The following is a 13267-nucleotide window of genomic DNA, read 5'->3' as shown; positions in this document are numbered from 1 at the left end:
GCAAAATATCAACTTTGAAAGTTGACCTAATTTGACCTGACCTTGACCTGACCTTGACCTGACCTTGACCTGACCTTGACCTGACCTTGACCTGACCTTGACCTGACCTTGACCTGACCTTGACCAAAACGTGACCTAAGCTGGCCCAAAAGTCTGCTTGACCCACATAATCGCATTTGTCATGTAAAATGGACCATAAAACATGTATCACACGACACTTCAATACTGTGACCCCCCCCCCCCCCCAGTGACCTGAACTCTGTGACCTGACCTGGTATCAGTGACCTCAAATAGCAAAATATGTGTTTGAAGAACATTTTCCCATCGATGATTTTCAATGAAATGCATTTTACTCGATTATACAACGCATTTCTTGAAATGCCTGTAAACGGTGAAAATTTGACCTTTGACCTGACCTGTGACGTCATCGGTTTGACCTAGGTCAATAAAATTGGGTCACAAGGTAGTTTCCTGATAGGGCTATCTATCACCGTTTGCCGCTTGTCGCTAGGTTGCGTGGTTCTCGAGATCTTAGGGGGGCCAAATTCCCCCCCCCCCAACGGGGCGCGTTGCTCGGCAGAGCCCAACGGGGCGCGGGCTAACTCAATTATCACGCAATAAATGCGCATCCAATATCGTATATGCTTCGTAACGGCATGCTTTCATTTAACGAAAAGGCTTTATTTTTTGGTCAGTTATTAGCTGTATGTGTGCAATCGTGTGGAATGCATCTGATGACATAGCATCCCTGCACTGTTTTATAGGCAATTATTTTTCTCCTCTTACATGTCCCGTAGCAGTTAGCAACAACACAGTCGCTATCCCGGTTCCACGCATTTAATTTACGCGCAAACCTTTGTATATCATAGCTCCAGTTTGCAAGTGCTAAAGCAGTTCTTTTTTCACACAAATTCTCTTTAAAGGGACCATCCCACCTTAACATTAGTTTTGAGTTGAGATAGCTAAGTTTGCGGCCAGGCTCAGAAACCACCATTTATCCTGGTCGCAACCCCCGCAGCTTTATGGTGTTCAAGAAATTTCTTCCCTTTACTTGCAGGGTGGGACCAGCTTAGTCCCTATCTCTTAACCATTAGCGGTTTGTTGATGACGTCAGCAGTCATTTCAACGCCCGCCATTCCTTGAACCCGAGTTTTGCTGACCTTGAGCTCCCTTTTTTATCAACGTGAAATCCGTCGTCGGCGCTGAGAAAGCCTATTGCTTTTCATTTTAATTTGAATATTAGAAGATACCCACCACTGGAACTTGGACTGATATTATACCAAGGCCGAAGATGATCAAGCTGCCTGCTATATCTGGAGCTTGGTGTTCAACTTCAACATGGAATGAAAAACAAAATATCAAAGCAAACTGGATATGGTACTGCAAGTTTAAGTCCAAAGAAATTTGAAGAGCTGACAATTGACATTAATTCTTTTCCCGCAAGGTTTCCATAGGAGATCACACCATGAAGAAATATTTTTGATGTTAACAGTTGAAAGGGGATTGATCTTCCAGTTTTGACGAAAGACGCTGCTGACTGTCTTTGGAAAAGGATGTCGGCATGAGGTGCAATTGTGCTTGTGAAGTGGTTATAACTGGTCTTTTCACAGTGTTAAATTAAATGTGCCATTGCAGCCAAGTGTGTTATCATGTAAGGTAAAATCAAAACTACAATGTTGGTTTTACGAGCATTGAGAAGGCTGGTAGGTAACACCTGCCTGTGCTCGTAAATCATGCTGCCAAAGTATTCTAAATTAATTTTATCATACACTTTTGTTGTCCAGAATGGTTGCACTATTGTTTGGTATCATATTATTCCATGTACATATGGTAGTGTTAAGTCCGACCAACATGCTACCAGATTTGAAGCTGTTACGTTACCTAAGTACCTACCTGTTTTTTTACTGGCGTGGTGAATGTCACCTGGATTTTGTTTTGAGTTGCAGACCTAGTAACTCTGACTACATGGGTTTGAAGCTATTATCTATTCTGTTTTTACTGGCCTGGTGAATGGCGACTGATGTTGTCCGTGGATGGCACTGAAACAAATTTTGAGTGTCAACTGCCATGTACAGTGTTTTAATACAATGCTGAGGGCTGAAAGTTGTCTTGTTTAGAGTGGTGAAAGTTCAGGATATGCCAGCCACCATGGTGGGTCAGAGTTAATGTGTTGCAGTCAGTTCGGCTTCGGCAAGCACACGGATGGGCATACGCATCAAGACCTGCTCTGCCATACTTTCAGCCAATTTTACCTAGGCAAGTCTTTTCTTTTTTTCTGCCAAAAGCTATGACATTGTGAATTTCAGTGCTGTGGCCTGTGTGTAGCTTTCAGGAACGCAATTCTAAATAAAGCTCTGATAAAGTGCATGAAATCAGCAATGCAGCCCTCTATTACATTTTCTACAACATCTTACTTGTTCCTTGCATGGAGAGAAAAATGCAATGTTATGAATTCGTTTATTCACATAATTTGACAAGCATGCAGTTACCTGCTACTATCACTGCACAAAACAGAGCAGAAAACATCAGTTGATCAAACACAAGACACAACAGAAGTTTACAACATAGGCCTGCCGAACCTGCTTCCTCCCACCACAGTTGATGCCATTTCCTAGCCTGGCTTGATGTGAGCACTGAATAGCTGCTTTGTCTAATTACAGCTCACTACCATTCAACTTAAACTACTCTCTTTGAAGTAAGAGTGAGAGCGTTCAGTGTTCATAGCAGCTCGACAGACAACAAACATCTTGACAAACCAACCAGTATTTGATTTGGCTAATGATTTATGTGCCTGTTGTATCATGGCCAAACTACTTTAACAGCAATAATCCCTGTTTCATCTTGATCTTGCTTTTAATTCCATTTGAACTCAGATCTTGAAACACTCATCTGAAGTGATATCAGATACTGGCTTCTGTTTCTCTTGAAAGCAAGTTAAAACAACAATGATAAACTAAGGCAGGAGATGTGAGTTGTGGCAGTAGATTTTTGCTTCAACATATGTCAACCTTATATTGCTTGAGACCTCTGTGACAGACAAACAAATATTTATAGTTTTTTGATAGTTTGGATTCTTGGCTTGATTTAGCAGATCAGCTGTGAACCTTGACTTTGAAATCACATAAATGTCATGGTACCCGAACGAATCCTCGCATGACATTTCTTCGTCCGCATTTCTTCGTCTACAAATCTTCGTCGGTGCATTTATTTGTCCATCAATGCTTACTCTTGCATATATTTGCGTTGAAGAAGAAATGCGAGCCGATTTTCATATACCCTGATGCGAGACAAAGTAATGCGATACGAATAAATGCCCTGACGAAGATTTGCAGACGAAGAATTGCGATACGAAAAAATGCCATAAGAAGAATTGTCCTGGAATCCTTTGTTGGCCATCATATATTGACCTTGATAAGATAAACGCATCATTCGCGCAATATTTGTCGCACTTTGATACCAAATTATTGCTTCCAAATGCCGATGTAAAGAAAACCTTTATGTGACGTCATAGAAACAGCGGAGTTCCCAAAAAGTAAACAAAAATAAAAGTCTTATATCTCGAAAACGGTTGAATATTTTCCGGTAAAATTTGGTAGATGTTCATTTTCGCTCTTTTTGATTCACGCTACATCACTTTTATGCCAATTCATTAACTTTTTTGAAGGTGGGAGGGTCCCTTTAATAATCCTTGGCTCGAACTTCGCCTGTAAAAAATAAATGACTTCAGTCCAACGTATGTACGTGTATGTATAGGTATTATGAAACCGTGATGTCTGCACCCTGTTGTTTGTAAGCTCGGATGTACTGATTGGCTGCTCCATGTTGCTGTTGCTGCTGCTGCTGTTGTTGCTTGTGCTTCTGCTGCTGGTGCTGTTGCTGGTGCTGATGATAATGGTTATTTGTTCTCATTTTTAGTTGTAACAGTAACATAACCAGCATTAGTATGCATTTGTAAATAAGGACCACTGCCAATATGTGCGGGACTTACCAACACCAACTATGCAGCGGGTGACCGTTTGATCCTTTTACACTCTCTCCTCCCCCCCCCCCCCCCCACCTCACCCGTTTGAGTTATCGTCACCGACCCCCGCCAAGTGCCACGGCGCCGCGTCGATTCTATGGATTCTATGAAGACCGTAGCTCGGTGCACTTCATTTTACTGGCGCTGTTTGCGCTGATACGCAGACGATTGCAGGTCAAACAGACGGTATCGTCGGGCCCCCGGACGGCAGCTCCAGTCCACAGACCGCGCGGTGGCGGCAGTGAAATGAGGAGAGCTGCGAGACGCCCAGTCGTGGGGTCGCTACGAACGCCGCGTCGCGCTGGCGCGAAACAATGGGCCCTCTGTGATGGTATGAAATTCCACGGAGAACTCAATGGTATGCCTTCATTGTGTTTCTACCTGCTTGGCCGCATGAAACCTAGCACATTCACCGCGCCGAATACGTCTACTTAGAAGTCTCCAGTGCTATATACCAGGCCTATATATGGCCATGATACCAGGCGCTTTTTCGAAACATTTTTGCAGACACACCTTTTTTGACACTTTCGGTGAGGAGGCTTTCGAGAGACAATTTTGAGAGTCGTTTCGGCTGGCCTTTACACGGGGAAGGTGACCAGTGCAGCTCGTACTGACTGTCACGGACCTGAACCGGCTCTAACAAGCCCGCTGATTGAGCAAATGTGCGCCGAGGAGCTGCAATTAGCTCGGCCAACAGTACGGTCCGGTGCCAGTCACTGCTGGGGCCGGGCCATGATGGGTGCGGCAGAGACCCTGCTGTCGAGGCATGGTTAGTGGGGTGCGATGGGAAGTGGGCAGACGTGGTACGAATGAAAATGTCAGAATTTTGCAGCTAAGTGAGTCTACACTAAAACATTCTAAGCCATAATTGTAATAAGTTAGCAATGAAAAGTTTGAAACTGAACTTTGGATACATACCGTCTTTATTATCCTTGGGATTGTATTAGTGACTTGACTTGCTAAGTGCATTGTGCATCATAACACCGCATTTACCCACAAAAACACAATTTCTGAATTAATGATTGAATTAATGTTAGCTGTGAATAGATGCATTACTCATTTAAACTTATGAATGCCTGCTACTGTTTGTAGCACTTCCCACTTCCCAGTAGGTATTCCGTAAGTATGCTCGGCACACCTTTTTAGCATTGTGGTGACCCACCAACTATTGATTGACACTCGCCAGTAGCATTAGGCTTAAAGTGAAGAACCCTGTTCAGTACAGCGAAACAGAGTCCTTCGATATGTCTGGAACGCTGCCTTTCAAAGGTCGTGCTAAAATAAGCTGCATTATATCTCTTAGCCGCAAACAGTGGTGGCAGAAGTGGACACAATGGCATACGATATAGCAGTGTGATGCGTTAGATAACCAGTATAACGCCTTTTGGGGCGACTAACGGAGCGAGCGAGAGGGTGAGCCTTGCACGTGCAAAATTTCGAGGGGGTACCTCCAGCTGACTTGTGCACGGCACCCTACTAACCGGTCTCTAGCGATGTGCCAAATTTGAGCACAATCGGCCCAGCCGTTCTCGAGATCTGGAAGCGGCACCCTGCACGTGCGCACGTGCAAAATGGGTCCCAACTGACTTTTGCACGGCACCCTACTAACCGGTCCCTATCCATGTACCAAATTTGAGCGCCATCGGTCCAGCCGTTCTCGAGATCTGGAATCGACCCCTGCACGTGCGCACGTGCAGCAGCACCCCAACTCTGGCACATGGATATGCATTGCCTAGTGGGTGCCTACCTACATGCCAACTTTCAGCGCAATCGGCCAAATAGTTGCCGAGATATTGCAACAATTACAAAAGTGACACCTCTTCGTTTTGCACGTGGCACGTGCATAAGGGGTCACCCACATGCATCGGGAATAGTCCAATACTTGGTAGAAGGAATGAAGCTACACTGAAAGAAAAAAATACCACCCTAGTTAGTTTTTGGGTGGTGGTCATATTTTGAACAGCCTTTTACTTATGGTAAACCAGTTTACGATCCAAATACTAGGCCCAATATCAAAGGAATACTATGCAACTACCAATGCTCATCAAAATACCATGGTCTTAGTACGGTAATATTTTTTCATCATACTACCTTGAAACTAAAGCATAACTAATAAGAAACCAAAGCTCTACTAACGCTAGTATTATCCTGGTACCGCCTACTAAGAAAAATACCACCCTAGTTAGTTTTCGAGTGGTGGTCATATTTTGAACAGCCTCTTACCTATGGTAAACTAACTTACGACCCAAATACTAGGCCTAATATGAATGTAAAACCATGTGAATACCAATGCCAGTAAAAATTACCATGGTATTAACACGGTAACTATATGTCGTCATACCATGCCCAAAAGCCACGTGATACTAGCACGAAACTAGGACTTTACTATCGTTAGCTACTCCCTGGTAATGCTTACTAATGACTTATCATGGTAAAACCATCCTTTTGTCATCTGGATACCAGCTTTGCTTTGCTGGCCAACCATCGTAAAACAATAGTTTACTATGTGACATTTATTGTGATATTACCAGTCGGTTAAAGGTAGACTGTCACCTTTTTTTCACTTACCGGTTTTCGTAGCAGGTGCCCGCCCTCACCACAGATGTCCAGTCCATTTTCCGTTATCCTCACCCTGTAACGCGCAATCGCCTCCCAAAGTTCCATTTGATGCCATCTTTTTCGCCGGTGAAAATGCTCTTCACTAGGTTAATATCGATAGCATGTATGACACTTTTCATTACATTTTTGCATCATAGAGATTCATTGTTATTTTTCTTGAATGTTGTGACAAATTTCGTAATACCAATATTAATTTCAACAGCAAAGACGTACATTTAGTAAATTAATGTCGAAGGTTTCCTAGTATACTAGCATGAAAAAAGGCCGATCTCTTAGCATTGTGAAGGATTTCAGGGAAAGGAAAAACTTTGTCGATTTTAATTAAGAGCATTTTATATAATTTTTAAGGAAAAACTGGTCAAAAGGGTTTTATTTATCTTTTCTTATTCACACATATTCAATTCAAAGGCCATAAATTGTTAATTATCAAATTTGTGGTAGAAGACAATGCTTTTTTTACTTGAAGGGAAGTGGTAAAGGGAAGACCTGAGGTCCGATCTCTTCAACACTAGTGAAGGGAACAGACCATATGACAAAGGTAAGTGGTAAAGGATTTTTTGTTTGCTACCATGTTCTGCATGTTTCCACCTCTGTTTCAAACACGACGCGATAAAATTGAAGACTTTTTCGGGCACGTGTCAAATGTATTGCTAATTCATAGGCGATGCTGAAAGTGGTTCCATCCTCATTTCTACGGTCTCTGTGCGCGGTAAGTTGATATACAACGGTGCCGGAATCTATCAAGTAACAAGTAACGGGTGTGCACTTAGTTTTGCAAAAAGATCGATTATCTCTTTTTTGAACTTGAAGTTATAAATACAAATGCTGGCATAGTGAATAATCATGCAATTGAGGATGAGCATGCCAAAATTCAAATTTATACAAATGACTTGGGGAAACTACCCATGATGGAAACTGCCAGTCTGCAAGGTATGGCAATTTTGACAAGATCTGGTCGGTGCAGGCTTGTTCAGCTGTTGCGTCATGGTGCGGATTTCGCTTGGTGTGCGGATTTAGTGGATCACAGTGCAGATTTGGCTTGGTGATGGACTTGACGGACAAGACGATATTGATGAGGCAAATCGAAAAACATTGCTGGAGCTTTTATGTGTAATTCAGTGTCCCCTGGGTTTAAATGAGTGTGCAACTGCTGGTCATTTTTGGGTATGGGTTCTGTGCGGATCTTTTACCCTCAGCCCGCATTGGGGTGGATTTTCCAGTTTTGAAGGGTTGGTGCGGATTTTGAACTTGGGCTAGTGCGCTTTGTCGACATGCAAGCGATACTTTGCAGCACGGCTGCAAAGTATGGCTTCAGCTTCAGCAATGTTTTTCAATTTTCCTCATATATCTCGTCTGGTCTGTCATGTCCATCAACAAGCCAAATCTGCAATGTGCTACACCAGTGTCCCAAAATTAGGGATATTTTGGCTTGGGTGTTCGAGGGTAAAATTCCTCACTACAAAGAGGACTGAAAGTGGAAAATTGCCAGTCAGAAAGATACAAAGAAGAATGAAAACATGATCACCATTTTCTATGTGAATGTTGCAGGATGTGGAAGCTACGATAATTCAATGGAATTTGAATGTAGGTACAAGCCAGCCAGCAAATGTACATGCGGATGATCTTAGTTGTTAAAGTTGGGAGGGAAAATTGTCCTGGAAAATTAAAGGTGAGAGTGGACCGAGTGGACTATTCAATTTCACAAGGATTTCACTTTCCACCCAAATCTTGGGACACTGGGCTACACTAGATCTGCACCCCACCAGCCAAATCCACACCACGCCGCATCAGATCAGCACCAGCTGAACAAGCCTGCACCGACGAGCTTTTGTCAAAATTGCAATACTTAGCAGACTGGGAAACTACTAGGCGCAAATCCAAATATTGATCGACCAATAAACAGTTGAAGTGAGCAGGGCTATGACCAAACCAGGAATAAATAATTTAAATATGAATGCTTATAATTATAAATAGTTATAAAAAATTAGTATTTGTCAATCACCATTCAGCGACCGTTGACCTGACCCAGTCTGAAAAACGTGGCAGCCACGTTTTCCAGTCATGCTGAAAGCTGTCATGCTGCACCTCTTAATATTAATTGTATAACAACTTTAAATGACAAATACAGCTTCTCTTTTACAGCAGCAACATGGTAAACCGTCGTTGTGTCAAGACATGCAAGCAACACTTTGATTACAAGCCCCAACATAAGCAGGGTGCAAAATGGAAACTACACAGGTATGTGATCGCGCCACCGTCATTGCAGTATTTGAAATGCAGTATCATGAGGGTTATATTTTATCATGAGGCCTCGGTTATCTTTCAGTCTACCCCCAAGACCTAACTTATTGTTTTTTCTCTGGCCCAGCATGCTCTCGGCACCATCCCTCCAATTCTGGCCCAAGGCAACGCACGAGCGCTGCCTGCATCTAGTATTGAAAAGACTTCGCTTCGCTTGCTCGCTCGTAACAACCTATGTAGGCTGTCGCCATTTATTGTGGCACAAATGTAAATGCACAGAGAAACCACCTGCTTTATTACCAAGAATTTGTCTTCATTGTGGCAGAGTATTAGAAATTGACTTTTTCAGAAAAATTATCTGAGATGCATTGTGTCCTGCTCCTTTGCTCCATAGGATGCCCAAGGCTGGAGACAGCAGGCGCCAGGCGTGGCTGGATGCCTTGGGTCTCCCATCGGCCGATAAGACTCTCTTCGTGTGCAGCATGCATTTTGTTGACAGCGATTACACCCCAAATCGCTTCCTCCAGCCGGAGGCTGTACCCTCGAAGGTAAGCGCGCTCCGTGGCCGAGAGAATTCCAGCGGTAGTGTTAGACGCGAAAGCCGTTGGTGCGGACGGCCATATTTTGTTCGAACGCGTAATCGCGTGCCGGTGGGGTGGTTCTATTGTTTGTCTGAGTGAGAGGCGGCTTACCCATGGGGCGGTATATGGTGCAGAGCTGGGCGCCACTGACAAAGAGAAGGACGCTTATAATGTGACACAATGTGTTCTAATGTTATAATATCTTTTTTTTCGGCATGGGCCAAGTGCATGTGACCTTGGGGTGGTGCGTCAGTCAATAGTATGGAGATGAGTGCCTGTGACGTTATGACGTTGTGCGTTGTTTTGTAATTGTGCCGTCTTTTGATGGGGCGAAGGCTTGCAAATCCGCCCCATTGGAACAAATAGACATTTTTGGCACCCCCCCCCCCCCCAGCAGGGCACGGGTAAACACACTGGTAGTTCACCAACCTCTCTCTGCACTGTGATTTCAGAACCTTGGTACGTCACCTGCGACGGCGACGTCACCTGCGAGTTCCGCGGAACCCCTGACGCCGTCACCAGCTGGACCATCCGCGGCCCTGGACCATCCAGCGACGGCCGTGACGCCGTCACCAGCTGGACCATCCGCGGCCCTGGACCATCCAGCGACGGCCGTGACGCCGTCACCAGCTGGACCATCCGCGGCCCTGGACCATCCAGCGACGGCCGTGACACCGTCACCAGCTGGACCATCCGCGGCCCTGGACCATCCAGCGACGGCCGTGACGCCGCCACCAGCTGGACCATCCGCGGCACTGGACCATCCAGCGACGGCCGTGACGCCGTCACCAGCTGGACCATCCGCGGCTTTGGACCATCCAGCGACGGCCGTGACGCCGTCACCAGCTGGACCATCCGCGGCTTTGGACCATCCAGCGACGGCCGTGACGCCGCCACCAGCTGGACCATCCGCGGCCCTGGACCATCCAGCGACGGCCGTGACGCCGCTACCAGCTGGACCATCCGCGGCACTGGACCATCCAGCGACGGCCATGGCGTCGACTCTGCCAGTGCCGGAGACGACGGCGACGTCACCTGCGCCGCTGGTGTCAACACCGCATGGACACCAGCTGCGAGCTGGTAAACGGCGGTGGAGTGGAAGCAGGTGAGAACTGGGAACCTATTTATGACAAACTTTTCTTTTTTTGCTTGAGGGATGCTTCTGGTGTCTTTCTGCTAGAATTATTCAAATTGGGCTTTATCTATTATTTTGACCATGCGCGTTCCTCGAGCATACTGCATAATCATGCCACCTGTCATCATTTATTCATATGAAAATTGTTCAAAAATTTACCCCAAAGAATGTACTTGTTAGCTGTAAATGTTTCTTTTTTTCAAAAACAAATCAAGGATAAAGTCATTTCAGAAGAAACTGTTGATCATGTTCATCGCCAGAGCACTTTACACGATTTCGTCGTATGCATAACTTAGCTGCACAATCCACAATCTGTATGTATTGAATTGAGTAAGATCTAAAAATTTGACTTTTATTGTTATGCTGGCAGACAGCTGCATTCACATTGCTGTGAGCGGCGTTTGTTGTGTTTAGTGTGTGCCGGTCGTGTGACCGCTCGTGTGACCGCCCGATTCGTACGGCTGGGCCGCCGCTCACACATATTAACCTCACAGCACACATAAGCTACATATCGATTCATTTCCAAAATGCAGGACCGAATCGGCCAAGAAAAGACGGCGGCGTTCCCAGCAAGCCGCCGTCCAATCACGGCGCCTGGTATATCATAGTCTGATGGATGGTCCCTGGTACAAAGTATATCATTCGACGCGCCTTGACGTGCTGATTTCACTGGTGCTTTTCTTTTCTCTATCTTAATTGGATCAAAAGTTATAAGCGAAAAACTTTTGACCTGTTTTTAGCAAAAATTTTACATTTATATCTCCCAAAACCCCCCTAAATATTGACCTAGAGCAACCAAATTTGCATAGGGGCGAGAACTCCAGGGGTCCCACCTACCTACCAAATTTGGTGTTTCTAGGTGCCATAGGAGCCAATCGCGAGGGGGGTCGCATCAACCCCCCCCCCTGCCAGGCCGTGTTATGAAAAGTTAATGTAGGAGCTATGCACACATAAAGCATGTGTTGTTTACAGCATGGTACTTCGGCTGCAAGCTTGAAATGGAACTGACTTTAGTCTTATCTGCGTGTGGTAGCTCCAGCAGAGGTATTACATCTGCTTACGTGTCCCGTAGCAGCATTTTACACCTTGTCCTGCTCTCCCACAGAGCGCGCAAGCCACCAGCCAGCTGACGCAGAGCCCAGAGGGCGTTCGCCACCAACATCCGCACGGCGCAGCTGCAGAGATGATTTCTGCCATGGAGCAGCATCCGCGGCTCCATGACATCATCCTTCCATCATTCTCCATCATCATTCCCGGAGCTCACCCGGCGGCGGAGCCGGCGACGCCCGCGCCCCGCCTGGCCGTCCAGCCTGCGCGCTCCGCCGCGCGCCGCGGGCCCGGCTCGCCGAGACGTCCGGCTTAGGTCGGCGTTTGAGGCGCGGCGGGGGGCACCGTCTCTGTGCCCTGCTCCGGGTCCCCGCCGCCTGCGGTCTCTTCTGCTGCCGCCACTGAGGGGAGCGGCTCTTCTTTGAAGACGGCATCGGTCGACGGTGATGCTGGCGGGCCGGTGGCGGCGTGCCCCGTCGGCAGCGCGCCTCGGGAGGACGCTGGTGACGACGAATCTTCATTGCCGTCGGCACCGGTCGCGAGCGAGTCGCTGTTTAGTTGGCCTGCTACAGGCTTTGCTGTGCCAAAAAGTGCGACTGTGGCCAGACTGGTATACGATTTGTCAGTGCTTACGCCCCTCTTGCCGTGCCGGCCGTGCTCTTTGCCGTCTATTGAGGATGCGTTAGAGTTATCGTTTTGGGGTTTTATACCGGTATCAAGATTGATTTAAAAGATGGATTTCATCACATTCCACACGTCCTTTTGGTGTTTTGTATGATTGTAAAACGTGCTTATACATTTTCTCTGTTATCAATGGGCCCTATTAGGTACTGCATCTCCTGCATTATTAGGTAGAGATGCAGTACCATTATTAGGTACTGCATTATTAGGTACTGAAGGAGATGCAGTTAGGTACTGCAGCAGTACCTAACAGATGCTTTCAGTGAACTTGTAGAGTCGAGATTTAACGTCAGGTGTGAGGTGTTTGGCGTATTTAGATGATTTTCTTTTTATGTCCAAGGACGCTGAATGGTATCGCTGCGTTTCTGACTAGTGTTGGGTTGTGTATTAATTTCAATAAATTAGTTCTCGTTCCGTCGCATGTTTTTACGTTTCTTGGTGTGTCGATTGACTTTGGACGTGATTCTGCGCGTGTTCAGGATAATGCCTTGTCTTGTCACTATTGCGGGATGGCCGTGGTCCAAGCACAGTCGCTGTGACAGACGGTTCGATGTGTCGACCAATCATGTTGCTTCGTTTTTGGCGCCTTGTGTGTTGTCCGGTCTGTCAAGACTCAGCTGGCTCAGTCTCGACTCTGGCTCTGGCTGGCTCAGTCTCAGTCTCATCAGAGAGCGAAAGGAGCTGCGCGCGCGGCTGCAGCAATTCATCGGCGGCGGCGCTGTGAACGCTGTGTCGGCGGCGCGCGAACAGGAGCTGATCGCGCTAAACGAGGACCGCCAGCAGCTTGTCCATCTGCAGCAGCTGGTGTTGCAGCTGATGGGCGGCCAGCAGCCGGCGGCGGTCGCTACCCCCCCCCCCCCCCCCGCCGGTCCTGTGTGCGGGGACCGCCGCGCCCGGCAGTGATGGAGGGTACTATGGCGGTGGTACATTCCTAACTGTTGT

The 13267-nt window shown here is 46.5% G+C and overlaps 2 protein-coding genes across 3 annotated transcripts in view; both read left to right on the top strand.

Annotated features, from left to right (window-relative positions):
• Nucleotides 1-13267, top strand: part of LOC122371852 (atrial natriuretic peptide receptor 3-like) — a gene marked incomplete at its 3' end in the record, with an annotated part of 94914 nt that overhangs the window by 28946 nt on the left and 52701 nt on the right. The gene's annotated exons all lie outside the window — the stretch shown is intronic.
• On the top strand, nt 7108-12743 carry LOC122371855 (vegetative cell wall protein gp1-like). Of its 2 annotated transcripts, XM_043348598.1 has the most exons (5): nt 7117-7178; nt 8783-8878; nt 9276-9429; nt 9915-10567; nt 11703-12743. In XM_043348598.1, the coding sequence occupies exons 2-5, from the start codon at nt 8790-8792 to the stop codon at nt 11725-11727; spliced, it is 921 nt and encodes a 306-aa protein (XP_043204533.1). In that variant the 5' UTR covers nt 7117-7178; nt 8783-8789; the 3' UTR covers nt 11728-12743. The 2 variants fall into 2 exon arrangements, with proteins under 2 accessions (XP_043204534.1, XP_043204533.1); XM_043348599.1 differs by lacking the exon at nt 9276-9429 and having other exon boundaries at nt 7108-7178.

Source organism: Amphibalanus amphitrite, unplaced genomic scaffold (assembly GCF_019059575.1).
Source record: "Amphibalanus amphitrite isolate SeventyFive unplaced genomic scaffold, NRLGWU_Aamphi_draft 001285F_arrow, whole genome shotgun sequence".
Classification (NCBI taxonomy): domain Eukaryota; kingdom Metazoa; phylum Arthropoda; class Thecostraca; order Balanomorpha; family Balanidae; genus Amphibalanus; species Amphibalanus amphitrite.
This window is presented reverse-complemented; position numbering and strand designations above follow the sequence as displayed.

Bases quoted from the DNA above. Each gene is read 5' to 3' on its own strand.
- LOC122371855 (XM_043348598.1), top strand. From the start codon at position 8,790: ATGGTAAACCGTCGTTGTGTCAAGACATGCAAGCAACACTTTGATTAC. The intron at 8,879-9,275 runs GTATGTGATCGC...TTTGCTCCATAG, and splicing joins GCAAAATGGAAACTACACAG to GATGCCCAAGGCTGGAGACA. The intron at 9,430-9,914 runs GTAAGCGCGCTC...CTGTGATTTCAG, and splicing joins CGGAGGCTGTACCCTCGAAG to AACCTTGGTACGTCACCTGC.